The sequence below is a fragment of the Manacus candei genome, unplaced genomic scaffold, assembly GCF_025592945.1.
Source record: "Manacus candei isolate 608988 ecotype Guabito, Panama unplaced genomic scaffold, ASM2559294v1 h1tg000015l, whole genome shotgun sequence".
In the NCBI taxonomy this organism is placed as follows: Eukaryota; Metazoa; Chordata; class Aves; order Passeriformes; family Pipridae; genus Manacus; species Manacus candei.
Genome location: NW_026138063.1, coordinates 7,183,632 through 7,202,287, shown reverse-complemented (window position 1 = coordinate 7,202,287; position 18,656 = coordinate 7,183,632). Strand labels below are relative to the sequence as shown.

General features: G+C 44.7%; 1 protein-coding gene across 11 annotated transcripts in view; it reads right to left on the bottom strand.

Moving 5' to 3' along the window:
• LOC127468766 (calcium-activated potassium channel subunit beta-2) overlaps positions 1–18,656 on the bottom strand; it is a 143,579-nt gene that overhangs the window by 15,778 nt on the left and 109,145 nt on the right. For 8 of the 11 annotated variants that reach the window (XM_051782296.1, XM_051782295.1, XM_051782298.1 and 5 more), the window contains one exon: positions 2,011–2,121. The exons of 2 other annotated variants lie outside the window; for them this stretch is intronic. In XM_051782296.1, the coding sequence (XP_051638256.1) occupies positions 2,011–2,121 (111 nt within the window). Of the gene's footprint in view, positions 1–2,010; positions 2,122–14,778; positions 14,794–18,656 lie in introns of those variants that run through there. One more of the 11 variants, XM_051782303.1, reaches the window with a different exon arrangement.

The window sequence follows — 18,656 nt, the reverse complement described above, 5'->3', positions numbered from 1 at the left end:
ACAAATTTGCTCATCTACATGACAATCTTCCTGTCTGAATTCTAAAGAACAGAATTCCTAGGAAAGGGTCATTTAAGGCAAGTAATTTCTCTCAAAGGTACCACCTGTTTGATATAATGATGGTGCTGGTGACCTTACATGTGTTGAAATCACTGCCAGACACTGGCGGATGAGTTTCTCCCACTGGCAACACTCGCTCTGTGTTCACACCTCTCCTCTGCAGTCCTGAGGCTGCCATCAGCACTCTCTTATTTCCATTTTCTTTTCCTCCCTTTCCCTCCTGCATTTCATTAGTCACTCACAAGGTACAAACAATTCCTTCTGTACAGCTCCACAGGACCACTTGGGAAATAAACACACCCCAAGGCTTGACAAGGCACCTGAATTTCCCATGGCTAGTGTGTAGGCATAGAGATACTGCTCCCTGCTCCCTGTTTCTGCAGGCAGACAGGGATGAGCTCTGCTGAGGGTTTAGGCTGACCAGATGCCAATGAGTCCTGTTTAGCACAGCCCTCAGCCCAGGTTAATAAGCCCCACTGCAAGGCATGGTGAGAGTCAAAGGCAGTGCTAATCAGGAGCACTTGGCTTCCAGCCAGCCCAAAGTGTGGGCAGATATCTCCTCCAAGTGTCTAACCTTGGACTATGACAGTGTTTTAATGCAGGAGAACATTAGCCTGGGGAAAATTCAATTAAAGAAGAGACTTGCAGAAGTACAGGAGGCAGTTAGATAACCAGCTCCAACTGGAAGTTCATGGAAACCTGCTTCCAAGCTGACCTTTTGATCTTCAGAATACCTGTTTGGGATCAGATTATCCAATGAGCCGAACACCTATGCAATCTTTGCAGAAAAGTTCAGCAAATGGGCCAGTTCTCCAAAGAATCTCAGGGTCCTGAGGGCAGCTCTGCTGCCTGAATTCAGGAGCGCATTTTCCCAAGCAGATGCCAGCAGTAATGTCTCATTAGAATAACTGAGGAATGTGTTTTGCTAATTGGCACTGTAGATGCACTGATATCTGTTTTTGTTTCACTGGAGTCTGATTTTTTGTGATTACATGTAATAGTGACTGCAAGAGGAACTGAAGGAGAGGAGGGAAGGGGCAAAAGAAAGAAAAGAAAGGCAAAAGTGTCCTTGTTGTGACCAGACAAGCTGTCCGGCAAATCTTACTACAAAGGAGAGAGATTTTGGAAGGATGAGTCTGAGCATTACCAACAATTATTCTTTCTTCATTGATATTTAACTTCTTTCATTCCCAGTGGAGCACTGCCTTTGTCTGTGGACTTCAAACCCCTCCTTCTCTTTCCTTCTTTTTTGCGTATTTCCTTGCTCCTCTGGGAGATCCAGTAACTCATTTATTGCTGTCTCCTTCAGCCTGTTCCCTCCAGCAACACCACTTAAGTGGGCTGGTGAGCTCCCGGTTCACTTTCAAGCAGCTTAGCATCCCCCAGCAACTGTGCAATCCTGTCACATGTGTCTGTATAACCAGAAAACATCTCTGACAGCTGGATGCATCATCCAGATGTGTAAAAGCCATGTGGGGCAATGATCTGGCTGGGGGACAGGAGGCACTGTGTGTGTGTGTGTTATCTGGAGAGGGTGCAGGAGCAGTATGGCCAATGGCTGGAAGGAGGAAGGACACCTGCAAAAAGCATAAAGGCTTCACAGGGGTTGGAACTGGGACTGCAAACCTGGGACTGGGGATTAGTGCGCTTTTAAATGTGTGTGTGCTGCCCTCAGAGATGGTCACAGTGTGCTGCTGATGTGTGAGAATAAGGAAGACTTTGGCCATGGCTATGGCATTGCCCCTCTGCTTTATTCTGGCATGGCATATTAATCCTGGCACTCACTGGCTGATCCTGTGCTCAGTGGAGCAGCAGCTGGGGTTGTGAGGCACAGGATGGACACCCTTTGCATCCCTCCTCCTTCTCCAGTGCCACCACCAGGGAAGAGCCACAGGCCACACTCCTGAAGATTCAAACCCATAAGAGACAATCAGCACAGGTGCCGTTTACCTTTTCTCATCATGTCTGTAAGATGTAGAGCTCCGGCCACTGGTCCAAATAAACATTTTAGAGGGTTGCCCAGTGTTGGCTCTGCTCGCTGCAGTGGGACGATGGAAGGACCTGGGGGAAGAGGGATAATTTTTGTCACTGCCCATCCAACGTGGCAGACCACATAACATCCAGCGTGCCATGTCTCCTGTGGCCATGCCCAGTGTGCTCTGAAGACAAACTGTTTTTTAACTCAAGGTGAGATGTAAACTAATGGGGATGAGAGATCAGCGAGTGAGAATGGAGAATAAGCCCCATTAGCCCCCCTGGTAAAAGGTGAGGCTGGCTAATCAGGCTTAGCTGTGCTCCACACTGCAAAGGATTTGCACCATGGGCAAGAAATCATCAGTAAAGAAATGGTAATACCTGCATCTAGTGTTCTTATGGCAGTATTTCTGGGAGACAAAATGGCTATGGTTTAAGAACATACACACTCATTACAGGGTTTTGGTTGTTCTGCAGCTCTCAGTAAGATGAGGCTCTCAGGGAAGGTGTCTGAATGAGGCACAAGTATGAGATGTAAACACAGCATTTTGTGGAAATGTAACTGATGTGACAAAGATGTCTTTTCCCATGGAAAAATTACTATCCTGAGGCCATTTGGCCAGACCAATTAGGTCCCTGCCCAGGGGTGTCTATGTTTAACTGCAGGATGTGACACCTACTGCCTTCTCTCACGGTCTCAGGCAGTATTGGACTTGCTATTGAGGCTGTGGCTCCCCTCATAGCCCCTTCTAATCTCCTCCTGGTTTTAGTGAGGCTCACCCTTTCTGTGAGGGCTGTATTTTGCATTATTTCACAGCAAAGCACTTCGTGGTTTTAATGTATTCAGATAAAAACTTAAGGGAAAAAAAAAGAAATATTCCAAATACTTCAGTGGTGAAGTTTTTTATACACTAGGGGCCATTCTTTAACTCACTGAAAAATAAACCTGATGGTTGCTGCTGTCAGCAGAGAAGGCACACGATCTGAAGAAGTCTGTAATGTCACTATCTACATAATCATGCAAAGGGCTAATTTCAATATTTGCATAGTGGTGAACCAGGAGAATACTTAAATACTGTAGAGGTGGCTGCAGGGGAAGACTGACATGGACAAGATCCAAAATCCATCCATATGCAGACAGGCAGACAGGTGCCAAGAGACTGGGCTCTCCAACTGGAATTAACCCAGAACTCCACCACAGGATCCCTGGTGCAGCCCCATGCCAAACTCACACCCCAGCTGGGCAGCTGACTGGGCCAAACTGGTGGCCCTGTCACCTCCTCCCTGCTGGGATCCTGCTGCCATGCTCAGAAATGCTGTCTTGGGACTGAGATTTGCTTAAAATAAGAGGTGGCAATATTTGACAAAACTTCTGTACTGCATTTGTGAACAGCAAACTGGACAAAAAGGTGGTCCAAAAGAAGGGTGGAGAAAGGAGGAGCATCTCCCCCAGACCATTCCCTGACTGTGGTCATCACTGCAGCCTGAGAGCTAAAAGACTCTTCTTTCCTTACAATGACTGTAGTTAAGTACTGGGGAATAAACAACAAGAGGAAGTACTTCCTCCCTGAAATAACTATAGTTTAGAAGGTGAAGTAGCATCTTCCAGGATCTAACCAATGTAGCCACCAACTAAATGTTTTCACAGTCATATTGGTCAGAAATTTCAGTTGTAAGACCTTGGGTCTAATCCTCACTCTGGCAGGTAAGATTTGCACCCACATTACCTAAGGCAGCACCACAGTGACCACCCAGCTGGTGTTTCTGCACCAAGCCACGCAGGAGGGCTCAGAGCAACTACCCAAGGGCCTGGAGACCAGACTGGATACTGGACTGAGTCTGTCCCAGGCTGAGTCCCTCAATGCTGGAAAATAAAATTCTATATTTGCCACTGCACCCTCTAGGATGTCACACATGAATGGCATGACAGAAAAGCCTGGCTGCTGTGCTGCCACAGTCTGAGTGGTCCCAGAGCCATCAGGAGATGGTGATGAATGCTATTAGAGAGTCTGTTCTTAATTAAGCAAAACTTGGGCACATGTTAGAGGTGATCAGCAGCTTCTGCCACCTGTCTGAGCCTACAGGGACACCTGGGCAAGACTGCCTGGGCAGGGAGGCAGATTTGTAATGTCCAGAGCAAATTGCAGGGGCACTGCTGGGGTGAGAGCTGGGTGAGAGGGATCTGTCCCACCGAGGGGATGCCAGAGGAGAAAAAGGGATGTCTCTGTTCCCACTAAGTTGGAGTGATTTCAGACTCCCTCATATTGCCAGTGCCCTGGAGCAGTCCATATGTGACAACATTAATGCTGCCTGCTTCATTAGTTGGGCAATCCAAGCTAACTACCACTATTTAACACACAATTGCACAATTAATTTTGTGTAAAATTGTAACACTGATGACGTCATAACAGCTACTCCAGAGGTCAGATGTAAGCGACTAAAGCCCATGGTTCCTTTAGGCAGGGGTTAGATGTAAGGTAAGAACTTTTTGGGGACCAGTAACAACACAAAGTCTCCAAGACCTCCTTTGGAAGACTTTTGGAGGACATGTAACTTAAAACAGTTGCAACCTACATGACCATGTCCTGCCCCACCAGGTCAGTTAACAAACTTCCATGCTTTTCTCCTCCCCTGGGTTAGTCCCAAGGCAGGTTTGTAAACCTTCTTCCTTCCCTACCCCTTCTCTCTTTTCTGAGAAAACAAGTAGCACTACTTCTTTTCTTTTTTTCTCTTTTTGCCCATTGCCTCTCTGAGTCAGCTGCTGGCAACTTATTTTTATCATGCAACAAGTAATCAGCCTGCGAAACTCATTACTGTAGGACGTCAGCCTCACACTCAGAGTGTGTTGTGCTAATGCTTGAGCAGACGGAGCATTTAAAGTCATGACAATACCTGTTAAAAACAGAGTAGAAGAGATGCTTCAAGCTGCTTTTTGACTACCAGTAGTCTGTGGGGGATATTCCTATAGGGCAGGTTATTCGTAAACTCCTGTACTTGGTATGACTTTTGTTAGAGTTGGAACGCTGGGCTTTCTGCCTGACCTTGCCCAAACATCCCTATCTCCTTCACTATTTGCCCTTGTGGCAACAACACAGTTGTCTCTTGACATGGTTGCCACAGAGACAGGAGAACCAAGCTTTGGTTTTTACAAAACACACCTCATTCTTCATGTTTGGGGCTATTCTGAACAAATACACAAGGTTAAAGAGAGAAACACACGGTAAAAAGCGCACAATCTCCTACAAATACGTGGGCCTGCTACGCCTACACAGCCTGCCCGTGGCTGACCCACTCCTCCCATCCTCCCCTGTTCTCATCCTCCTCTTGAACATTACCTTCTGGTGGATCTCTTGGAACTCGCTAGAAAACCTGACAAGATTTACACTTTTCCAGCTATAGCAAGATGAAGACTTGAGATAGTTCTTATAGGATTAGAACTGCTCTGCCCTGTCCTAAGAAGTCTACCTGACAGCAACCACCTGAGAGAGGACTTCAGTGTGAAAAAACATGCCTGGATAGGATTTGATTCAATTTTCTCCAAAAAAGGATATAATTCTGAGGATGAATCGCAAGATCCCTTAGCTGGTACCCCGGGAACTCTGTTATGTGCTCTGTAGTCCTCACTTTCACCCTGAGCTGGCTTCCTCAGGTTTTGGGTTATGTCATGATTGGTATGAAAAGTCCCTTACCTCTGGGTCCCCACATCTATGAACAGACAAAGAGGGATACTGCAGACCATGTTTCTAGATGGAAAGCTGGGTTTTATATATGTTTGTTGGTAATTGCCTCTGTCTATGTTTATGTTAATCATAGGGTTTCTGAGACCTTGGAGAACCATTTACAACACCAAACTAATGAGCTTTGCCCCCCTTATGGCATTTCATTTCCTGAGCAGTGTGGCCACTGTAAAAAGAGAAGCACTTGCGTTAATTTTACCTCATAAAAGACACCCTGAGTCATCAAAAGGCAACAAAAGCATTCACTTAAAGATATAATCACTGACCACCTCAGCTTTGTCTGAATACACCCACATCCAGCACTGTCTGTGCTGACAAGTGCTCTGGACACTGGATGCTTCCCGGACAGATGATTCATTTGAACCCTAAGGGAGCTCTCTGTGAACCCCAAAGTTTTCCTACTAGTCCACATATTAACCCTTCCCAGTGTCACCACACAGCTGCCTGTGCCTGTTCATGGACGGACAGAGCAGCTGTTGTTGAGGAACAGGAGATATTTGATCTCTCTCATGACTGGATAGACCTTTTTTTTGGGATGGTCCCACCCACCATCACCCATGGGATAAGGAAGAGACAGAAACCAAGCGTCAAAGGCAACCTGCAAGGAGATAGTGGTTCACTTTGAGGTGAATTCACTGAGTATGGACAATTAGATTTTATGTCCCAATACGTCTTATGTATGCCTATGTCTGATGATAGCATGTTCTCCTATGGCTTTGATGAGCCAGAAAACAGAGAGAAGTATTGTGTGATGAAGGATAAGAGAGTAAATAAAGTGGCCTGTTGAATTTTTGATGTAAAGTGTAGCCTGACTGGGGGGTAATCTGGCATTTAGGTGCCTTAGAGTATGGTACAATCTCCCAGGTAGAGTGGTGGAGATAACTACTGTATGAAGACGCTCCTGTCTGATTCAGGAGATGATCCAGGGGAGTTTTCCAGTCCTGGTATTGAAATAATGAAAGAGCTGGACCCAGGACTCTTGTCTGCATCCAAAATGGAAGGACAGCAAGCATAGACCAACAAGAGCAGCAGTAAGCTGACTCACAAAAGAAATGCATCTGCATTAGCAGAAGACAGTCACCACTTAGGGAACGTTTAAGGCTCTGGCAGCAGCAGCTCTAAATTGTGTAGCAGCAACAGCAATATCAAATGGTGTATTTCTGCCTCGTGACTGGACTCTGCTGCTTCCCAGGATAATAGGCCTGGTGCAGGACAGAGGGACATAAATTACTGCCCTTGTTGCAGCATCTCAGGAGCTCCAGCTGCATTGACTGACTAATTCCACTGGCAGATGACCTTGAATTTGGGGTTCCTCATTATGGCAAGGGGAAAGTGGACAATGGGCAGCTGGTGTTAATGTACTGACAAAGAGTTTAGGAGGACTGATGGCTAATGATGCTTCATTAATGATTCACCTCTATTTCTGACCCTTCTCCTAAGCCTCCCTAGAGCTCAGAGATGAGAGCTGAGCTCTCCATCTGGATTTTTAGTTGAATGAGGGAGACATCCTGGACACAGGGTGGTCTTGCTGGGCTCCCATGTCACAAACATGTCTGGGACATTTTATGTCCAAAGGTAGACCATGGTAGGCCAGTGAAAACGAAAGCTGTGTGTGGAACACAGTGGCATTTGGGTTTGTTTTCAAAGGCAAAATTTCTTTTAACGTGAAGTCATCCTTCACAATTGTTAATTCCCTCTCCCCAGTATATAGAGGAGTAGGAGAGATATTCAGAAAGGCTGAGGTATCTGTATCTCTGCTACATGACAATATGCATTATCTTCACACTTCAAAATTAAGGATTCCAATGTAACCTCTAAAGCTTCCAGGTTTCCATTTCATGATGTTTTTCGTTCCAGTGCTGACTTTCTGCATTTTGAAAAAGCTTTCAAACCTTCCCATCTAGTGATGCCTTTCATCCCTAGGCTTCCCCAAGAGCTACCTTCCTAGTACAAGTCTAAACAGCCCACCCAGCATGGCTGTAGACTTTATAGTCTTTATTCTTCCTGATCTTTTTAACTTTAACTTCCTTTTCCAACTTTCTTTTATTTTTTTTCTTTTCCCCCAGTGCCTCTTCCTATGTGTTACTGTCCCAGTGACAACTCATTTCACTCACCTTGGCCACACTGTCATAGTCTTAATTATTCTGATTTAGTTGATTGAAACAGCAACTTATAAAAGAAATTCCTGTGTCTCCAGGTCAGCTACAAGGAGGGAGCTACTGTCTGTCATTGCAAGAGAGTCACAACTTCTTTGGTGACCTTCTGATTGCCTTGGAGCAGTCTGACACTACAGCCTCAGCTTCCTCATCCGTACAAGGGATGTGCTGGTCCCATTGCTGTACTTGGCAGAGGGCACTTCCAGCTCATCTCCAGGTAGCAGAGCATGCAGTGAAGAGTCAGCCCTTATTACCATCCTTGTGTTTTGGTGCTGGTGAGTTTGCAATCCAAGCACAAGGCAATGCCTCCCTTGGCATGTTGCAGTCACGGGGATCAACATTTGTGAGGAGCAGCTGAGGATAATTGTCCCCTTTGCCTGTCAGGATTCTGCAAACATTTTTAGCTTTCTGTGCTGAATTGGAATTAACGTAGCAAGTGACATATTGGACAAGCACTTTATTCATCATCTCAGCTGCTCTCTGGCTTTGGAGAAGGGCACAAAGCGGCATAAAATGGGCTGGCTCTGGGAGGGGGTGCAGCAGTGGCAAGTGCTGGGTCAGTCCCTTGCAACTCCTATCCAATTGAGCCAAGAGAATTTTATAGGGAGATCTGCCCTGCCAAAGACCAGGTAGTATTACACTGATGGAGAAGGATCCTGGGGGTAAGAATGAAGGCAGTGGAAGTGCTGCACTACCTCACTTGACACTCTCCTTTAAATCTTAGCGCAATTCTCTGCCATTGCAGAGGGATATATCACCTTGGGTACTGCACTGCACCAGAAGAGCTATATGGCCCTGGACCAGGCTGGCAGGCTAAGAGCATGTGAGTGACAGTGAAGATGCTCTGTGGCTTGTGGTCACGCCATGACAAACCAGTGGGAAATGGAGAGGGAGTGAGAGAAAGGAGATGAGGTGGAGGCATTGCTTCTCTGCTCCCAGGGAGGTGTTTCTAGCTCTAGCTCCATGCTGAGATCAGTCTCTTTGATGGTCATCAAGAGGGAATGACCTTCTCTCCAGCTGAGATTTTGTGGGTACCTACTTGATTAAGTCTTAGACAAGGCTCTTTTGGACACTAAAAATATTATTTTTAAGAACAATTGATTCCATGGTGGGATTTGAACACCTCTGACTAAGCTGAAGTGGCTTCTTACTCAACTTCTATGCCCCTGCACCATTGTCATCTCAGGGACCTGGGATTTACACCACAAACTGTGAAGCAACAGGGTGTTGGCACTGCTGTTTTACAAGTGATGGACAGAGGCACAGAGGCTGCTGAGACTTGGTCAAAGGCTTCCAGGAAGTCTGGGGTGGTTGTAGTGGAAAAAACAGTCTGAAAAATGGTGGACAACCACCTTCCACCCAGTGAGGAGGGATGAGAGCCAACACACGTACAGATTCCCATGTCAGAGAGCAAAGGCAGAACCTTGCTTTGTGGTTGTGCCAAGTCCCATCCATGGGGACACCTTGTCCAGCTTTGTGCAACTGTGCCTCAGCTTTATACCCCTCCAGAGAAGACCTAATCTGAGAAGTGCACGGCTTTTAAGTATCCCTGAAGAGGGAGCTTAATTTCAGTGCTAAAATCCTGGTGGTGTGTTTGTGGGTAGGAGCACACAGATAGAAAGGGTGATGTGCTTCTGGGGACACGGAGGACACCAGCAGCTTTTAGGGAAGCCACGAAGGAGAAGTAGATTGCAGGAGCGATGTGGCTTGGGAGAGAGGTGAGGGCAGAGAAAAATAAACAGAGACAAAGCAGCACCCAGAGGAAAAGCACAAAACAGGCAGGGCAGATACAGCAGGAGTGGCTTTTCTTGAGCAGGTCAATCATCTTTTATCTCCTTTGAGTCAGTCCCTCTGCCATCGAGAGCACCATCCGGAACAAAGCAAAGGCAGAGGCGAGCTAAAACTACTGCCCAGCGGGAAGTGAATGCTCTGGCACTATTTATTTTTGAGTCTGCATTTGGATTAGCTGTAAAGAGCTATGTGGATAAGCGAGCAGGCAATTACAGCTGGGACGTGCTGCTCATGAATGGAAACAGCTCCAATCTGCTCAGGACATATTGAAATTCTAATTCAGTTAGATTCCTTTAGTTACAGCGCTCATCACAGACACTAAAAGAGATGGGATTAGAAAATAAATACGACTCTTATGTTGCCTTTGGTCTGCCTTCTCTGCTCCCCTCCTCCCCCCCCCTCCCCAGTTTTAGCTGTTGTTTGGCTTTATTTTCTGTGGCAAAATACAGCAGCCTTCATTTAGAGTTCTTGTTAATTTTTATGAGGGTCTAGCAGAGCACAGCTGGCCGGACGCGTGCACTCCTTAACGGGTGGGCAGTCGGCACCAATACGAGACCACTGCTGAGGTATCACATGTCACATCTTACTAAAGACCATGACCATGGCCATGTTAATACTGCAAAGGTACAAGTGTGACACAGAGACGCTGAGCAAGGACATGATTTGCAAAAAGCTCTTCCCTGGCTTCACCCCTGGTTCAGACAAGTGTTTCAGCCCACGCTGCTCCCCAATGTAAGGAGGTTGGCTCTCTGCTTTGGGTGTTGGTGTAAAGCTACTTCACCATTGCAGGCAACTGCTTTTGCACCATGTTTGCACAGACCAGTTCGTAAAGGATCTGATCCAAAACAGTGACCAGGGAAGAGGACCATGAGTGCTGCCAATGTGAACTGGAAATTCAAGCAAGTTATTTAACTGTGCTGGTTTAGCTTCCCTGGCTGTCAGTGAACAGTGCTGTGTTAAATCTGCTGGCATACACAAGGAATAGATTGTTGAGATCTAAATGTCAGAGACTGCTGGATTGGAGGAACAAGAGGAGCATGAGCTTGGGTCTTTAGCTGGCTGGTAGTTGTGTTCCATTACCACTGGTCTCTGGGACCTGCTGAAGGATCTCTGGATGCAGAGAGATGTCTACAAATAGGTTGCGAATAGTCCTGCCATGCCAGCTTAGAAATCTGGTTATGACAGACACTGAGTAGAAATTACTTGTCTCCTTTGAAACTAAGGAAAGGGCTTGATAGGAAAAGACAGATATAATACCACAGTACTACTGATACAGAGTCATGGAGCTGGGAAATAAACAACTGTCTGGTAAAATCATACACCCAGCTTAGTTCTCATGAGCATCTTTCCTCTTTGTCTTATTACAAAAGGGTAAATTTTGCATCATAAGCACTCTGCGGTGGTTTGTCATCTTTTCAGAACACAGACTTCACCATCTGTAGCCCTCTTAGTTGAATATGATCAATTGCTGTGTCAAATTCACAAAGCAAAATTTTGTGCCCAAGTGCTGTAGAAAAGCTCCAGACATATTTTTTTCCTGCATACATTTCACGTAATTTTCACAGAAAATTAATATTCTTAGTGTCCTCATTTTTTCAAATGTAATTCTGCAGGTGCAGCTACCTATTGGCTCTTGAGTCTAAGTCGTGTGCAACGTGGCTACAGCTCTGTGGACCATTGAACTCATGCATGTGTCCTCTGGAGCTCCCTGTTTGCCCTGCCTGATTGCTTTTTGCTGATTAGGGGCGAGGAACTGTTGTTTTAACAATGAGCTCAATATTAAGATATTAACTGAATGGAAGAGATTTCTCTCCATTGACTAGTTCTGCTATTCACAGCAAAATAGAGCACCTGGGTGGGAATAGTGTGGTAGCAATATTTTCTGATACCCCTAAACATAGTATAGCAAGCTAATGCTTACCAGTCGGGGACTTCTGCTGATATATGACCAGATATTTTTTGTAATAGGCTGTGGAGTGAGAGTAAGGATGTCCAAGTCACATATTAGGGAGAGAAGCCAACTGGCTGATTAGAAAAACAATGCAAAATCCTAATTCCTACAGGGAAGGCGCATTTCTAGTGCAAGGAGGAAGCCTTTCTAATGGAGTCCTTCATGGTTAGGACACAGATCAAACCCAGTCTGATGAGCAAGGCTGGGAGAAAGTTAGAAATTAAGTGGGTCACATTAAGGCAGAGTATTAGAAAGACAGGGAACACAACACAGATAGTAGTGATGTGCCCACATCACAAAGAGCAGGAACAGCTGCATATTGCAGCAAGGCAGTAATGAAATGCACAGAAGTAGTGGTGTGAGGTGGATGGGAAATCTGGTGAGTCGAAGAGTTGATGGACTCTGAGACAAGGCTGATGCACTCAGGTTAATGCAGTGCTGCACCAGGCTAATAGGTCAGAAATCAGCGTGAGCACTAAAGCACCTGCTTTGCAGATGAGTTCAGTGCCTGATACACTGGACAATACAGATGCAGATTCATCCTCCTTAGAAAAACAATAGCTTGAGAGTTCATGAATCTCTTAATAGATGTGTTCTTGTAATATACTTTTTTAGCATAAAACCAATTTTTCTTGAGAGTCAGGAAAAAAGATAATGAGAAAGAACAAAGGCAAAGTCTCTCTAAGAGAGAACAGTGTACATACGCCCTTTATGCAGCTTTGAACCAATAAAGAGAACAAAATCTCTGCTGTCCTCTGATGGCCTGAACAGTGAAGGGGCTGTGTCCATGAAACAAAAACCCGAAGTATTTTTGGTCTCATAACTGGTCTGAAATTAAAACAATGGTAGGAGCAAGCACAGATACTTCCATTCCTCAGATGGCAATAATCTATATTAATTACTGCAAGTGTCCAGCTTCGAACAATGTCACTGCAGTGCTATTACTGTTGAAGAGTATTGAGTTTCCAAGGAGGTGAATGTCTTTTTCTCTCCCTAATCATGATTACTTGGCTTACTACTTGGGCTAAGCTTTTATTTAACCAAGATAAATGGATATTTCCAAAATCAGCGAGTTAACACTATGCATCACATTATTACTCTCTTCCCATATTTCTTGCCTTGACTGCTATTTTACTCAGCTGCTAAATACAAGTAACTATAAGAATAGGAATGAGGAGCTGTAAAGGATCCTATATGGATTAAAGTTAAAAAAATAAATCCGGTTTTGACCATTACTTTGTCCTATTCTGTGTTAGCATTTTCCCTTTATTGTTATGCAACACTATTTTTTTGTTTCATTTCTCTTTCTTGAAATATGAATGTCCACATCACATTCTTGCAGACACCACCAGCCTATCTGACTACTATTTTTTGTTTCCTATTTGGAATCCTTATTTAAGTTATGTGCCACTACTGTAGGTTAACATTCAGAAGAGCAGATGGGGAATTAGAAACAAAACTTCTGTCAGTGATAATGGGACTTCCATGCTTCATTTCCCCCAGGGCACAGTGAATGTTTTCCTTTTCAACAGAGCTGGGTAAAACTGCCTTAAGGAACTGGTGGCAGCAAAGCTGTGAGCTGGCAACACACTGAAATTTTCAGGCTGCAGGAATAGATTTTGGGTTGCTGGGCCATTTGTGGGAAGTTATTTTGTATTAGCTCCTGGAAGATACCCATCTCAGCACTGAAGTTCCAGTGCAAAATACTGAGTGAGAATTTCCTTTCTGTGAGAGTGAGTGAGAGGTCTGGCACTGAACAGCTTCTCCTACGCAGGCGGGTTCATCTGACCACCTCACTGAACAACTGTCCAGATTTGGTGACCAGGGCAGATCCAGGAGGAGTCAGAACTCAGGCCTCAAAAACCTTTCCAAATCCCATTATATCAGAACCATCCTGATCCCCACAGCTGCTGGGGGGAACTGCAAGGCTGTGCATGGGCAGCCTAATGTGGGTGGGTCACTTCCCACCCACATCCCACACCCTGACAAGGTAGGGGTGTCCAGGACATGACACATGTCCATATGTGTGGATGTGTGAGGTCCACATATTGTACACTTCCTTCAGGGAAAAAGCTGCCACTTTTCCCCAGCAGCTCTGTGCACCGTCCCCTTTCCCACACTCAAGGGAGCCTCACTTGTGTGCTGGGGACTGGCACGTGCAGTTAAGAAGGATTTCCCAAAGTCGGAAGTTGTTCATCTGCTGTGGCCTCAAAACTCCTCACCATCAAGGAGTGGCAGTCAGGTGAACATCCCATCTCTGTCTTGGGGACACTTGGAAGCTGGAGGGCCCTGTGGCACCTCCCTGGGATTGACCATCCCCACATGCTGCTGGCTTTGTTCTGGGCTGTTCTGCTCATGCTGTCCAGCTGCCACCCAGCAGTTGCTGAATGACAGGAACTATCAGGATCAAGACAGAATTCACTGTCCTGACACACCAAATGTCATATGGGAGATTAAAAGCAAATTCTGGCTGCTAAAATGTGTGCTGGAGATACAAAGGAGACCTGCCCAGACAGCAAAAGCTTGCCTCTACCCTTGAGTGCCAGGCAGGTGGGATTTGTTCAAATAATTATCACAGATACAGCCTGCACCATCTCACCTTCCTTGGTCTTTGTCTCTAAGGTGTACATCATTTGGCTAGTTTCCAGCCACCTTCTTCCAAACAACAAAAGGTTTTTACTAAGCATTTGATAGTGCCATTAATGAAATAAGCCAATAGATAGTGAAAATCAGATCTTGTGTGTTATGTCTGTATTCTCTGCTCTTTAGTGCAGTTTAACAATTACACATGAATTTTCACCCATTTTAATGCTTTTATGAAAGCTCTTCCTGCCTCCATCTCTCCTAAAAATCCTTGAGCCCCAGTAATCATGTGAGTTACATTTGAATCAAAATGCAGAAAATCTGTGTTTTCACATTGACCTTGAAATCCAGAAGACCATTTCTATTATAAAGGTGCTTTACAGCACAGCTTGTGACTGAGGAGGCTGCTAAGGTAAGTATAACTAAAAATGTTTCTCATAGATAGATATTCTCAGGATACTATCTTGCTCCTAAAAGATGGTATTCAAATTCTTCCATTTATTTCGCTCCTTTTAAGCAAACATACCTGTAGGAAAACTTGTGATGGTAAAAGGTAATTCCCTGCTCATGACTTGAGCCATCCCTATTGTAATGTGTGCCTCCCTCTGTAAAACAATGTAGTAGATAAATAAAAGCTGGTAGTCCTCTTCCTAATGTGTTCAGAGGGTTTTTCTCCCCTATTGATTTCATAGAAGTAATTCAATTACAGGAAATATTATCAGAGGCTTCTGTAATAGGGGATGCATTTATATTGTATAGGGTGTAAAATTTAACTTTCACCCCCACTTACTCATTTTCCTTACACTGGAACTGCTTTTAAAAAAATTCTTCTTTTAAAGTTGCTGTACAAGCAATGAAGTCTATCATTTAAATGTTCTTTGATATGGACTTCAGAAGAGCCTGGGTACTTGATTCTCTTCTTATTTACATCAGTGAGGCCAGCAGCCGAATGCAGAAGCAAGTAAAGGGCAGGACAATGCCACAGAACCTGTCAGCACCACAGCAAAGGCATTTTTTCAGTTTGCAGTGGTCCCTTGGGAAATCCTAACAGCTGCACTAATGCTGGATGTAATTGAAGAAATGTGCTCCTTAAACTGGCAGGCAGTTCAGTATTTAAACATAATGCCTGCTGAAAGAATGCTTAAAAGCTGAATTTTGACCTTCAAGCAAACCAAAAAAACAGATTTTTTTCAGTATCTGTATAGATTTAAAAAATGATGGGGAAAGTTTTGTCCAACAGTAACTTTTTTTATTTCTTTATGCTGTTTGTATTTATTTCTCCCTTTTGCCACAATGGAAATTCAATCAAAGTCAAGGATTTTATCGCCTTTCCACTCAAATGCCTGAATCAGATGCTTAAAACGTAACACCAGCAGCACTGTGAGCAGTTGATTAAAAAAAATCAACCTTTTGCTCTACAGCCCAGAGAAGTACCTTTTCTTTTTTTCTTTATTCTGGTGCAGTCATTTGCTATCAGAACACGTTGTGACTCGAAGTGATCTGCTATTGGTACCTTACAGGTTTTGGAAAATGTTGTTACTGGAGTATTTCATTTACCAGAGCTCTCCCCAGTCAGACCAGTTTGTTGGTGCAAAGTTCTGGGCTCGCAGCAGGAGCTCTACTATCAAATGCATTTGGCAACTGGAAATCAGCAATTTGCTTCCTCTCACTCAGGTGCAGAGGAAAGCAAAGTTTAGTTATTCTGGAAAGGGGAAAGCTGGAGTGGAACAAGAATGATTATCACTCTGCACCTTTCCAGGTTTCCTTTACTCCCCCTGGAATTCTGGGTTTTGTCTGTCACCCCCTCAAAAGCTCTCACTTCCCTCACTCCAGGAGTGCTCTGGCCCCCCTTTCTACTCATCTCTGAAAAAGCACTGCCCCAAATGTTAGTTTGGCAGTACTTGGAACAGCACCAGCAGCTACCGTATGTAACTGACACTATTTCCTAAGGTTCTGTGTTTTCACTTCTATGGAAAACATGGAGCTGATCTAGGAGCAACTAATTTGAGAGTTGTAACTCAATCACAGTGAAAAGCGGCACTGGAAGACCACCCGTGGATTTCAGCAGATCAGATCCCCCATAGTTAAACTAAATGTCATCACACTGTCCTCAGCTGCTGATTCCAGGTTTGCTAATTTGTAAAACAACGTGAATAAGATTCTGCAGTTGTGAACAGAGCAGCTGAATTATAGGTACTTAAGCAGCACTGTAGGGATATGAATTCTGTTTATTGCACAAACCTGCCTTTATAATTAATAGAAATAGTACCATTCCCTTGCTCTGTTTTCATTAATTCAGACTGATAGCTTTGGAAGACAGGAATGGATTAGGAAACACATTTTGGAAGAACAAGAGAGAACTAGAGGACCTTGGTTTTTCAGCATCACTCCAGATCTCCTTCTTCAATGTTCAAGGAGCAAAATTACTAGCAGTGCTCTGTGTGTACCAGACCATCTGCCACCATAATTGTAGCTTTGTTTTACTTTTCCCTGCTTCTGGGAGGAGAGATCCAAACTTTCCCAGCTGCCTGTCTGAACTAACATTTATGAAATGTACTTCAAAACCTTGAGAAACAGCCACAGTAGTCGTCCAAAACCTTTTTAAACCCCAACAGCCCTCTAAGACCAACGCCAGCAACTCTCAATAAAAACTGGCCGCAGGGTTTACCTATCAAGCTGCAAACAATCTGAACAGCCATGTCTCCTTTAGCGGGAATTTTATAGGCCTCTTCCCCCTCTCTTAGGAGGTGTAAACATATCAAGATTTAACATTGTGCTTTATTTATCTCAGTGGTATAGTATGTTATCATTCCCACAGAAGCACTGGTGATGCTTTATCGTGGTGGAGAGGAGGGCACTGCATGAAGCAGAGCTGATGCCTGAGCTGGCTTAGCCATGGCCAGTAACAGCTGAACTGTAGCACGGGCTTCAGTCTGGGCAATATCTCATTATTTTGGATGCTTTGGGGACTGGAAGCAAGGGGTGTCCAGAAACGAGCATGAAGATCAGACAGCTACACAAAGGGCCATGGACTTCACCTCTCTGGGTGGAAAGCTCTGCCCCCAGCCTTGTCCCTCTCGAGGTCTCAGGCACAGGAATAGGTGTGTCAGAGATGACTTATTTTCCCCGTGATTCATTGAAAAAACATTAATCTTAATAGCTTCCTAACACGAAGTACGTACCGACCACTGAACTGCTCCAAGGAGGGCCCTTTATTGATGTGACTCCTTAGCCAAATGTAATGCAATTAAATGATTGGATTTCATTACGTATATTGACATGGTGTCAGTGACAATTTCCATTCTCTCTATTATTTCTATAAATAAAGTCATCTGCCATAATTAGAAAATATGAACGTGCTAAGACCTCCATTAATTCTTCTCCATATTAATATAAGAGCTGGGCAGATGTTTATTAATACCTTGTTACACTGCGTTCATCAGCTGTTACCAAGAATAGAAAGATTGAGATCTGATCCCATGCTGAAGGTTAAATAAGAGCAGATCTGGCCAAGTTTTGGCTTCTGATTGACTTCTTGACAGTATCTTGCTTTTTTTATCAAAATGCTTTTTAAACCTTTAGCCTCTCTCTTTCTTCCCCTAAGTGTCCTTTGGACCCTGTATGAAACTCAGTAACATTCCCCACCCTCAGCATTGTGTTCAGCAGTCCTCTAGCCTCATCCTCATGTCTGGTGCGGATTCTGTGGAGCTGAATTACATCAGCCTGTGACCAGCCCTCTGCTTCTCCCACCTGGAAAGTATTTGAGGAGCAGTGGTGCCAGGTGAAAGCCCAAGTCCAGTCCCTTCGGTGCTGAGCACCTCCTGATGGGTGCTTGGGGAGGGATGTGAGGAACAGCAGGTATGGGTGGACCTGCATGAAGCTGTGAGGAGGACTGTGACCAGCCTCATGGACCCTCCTGGTATCCTGTGGTTGGCAGGTTTAAGACCTGGTCTAACCTCTGTTCCAAGCCATCTCCCATTATCACCTTCACTGAGTCTTTTGCCAAGAACCTCCACAATTTATTTATGTTTCTCTGTTTCTTTTAAATAGCATGCTTTACAATCTGAGGTCGCTCCCAATCTACTTCTCCTTTCCCATTTGTCTAGTGTTTTCTGCCTCTTCCCACTCTGTTCTTTCTCATAACCACCTGGATCTGTTCTCTCAGCTCTTACTTCCTGGGTTCAGTGCCCATCAGGGCACCGCTGCCATATGTACTTTGAAAGACTGGTGGCTGGCCCAGGCTCACCCCATCCCATCTCATCTCATCTCATGGCAGCTTCAGAGACAACCAAAGCAGATGAAAATGGCTCAGCGAAACACAAAAAGATTTCATGCCAAAACTTCTCTTGACCTCAAAAAAACCCCATGGGTGCAAAATTAGGCTGTCCAGCTATGGAAAACATG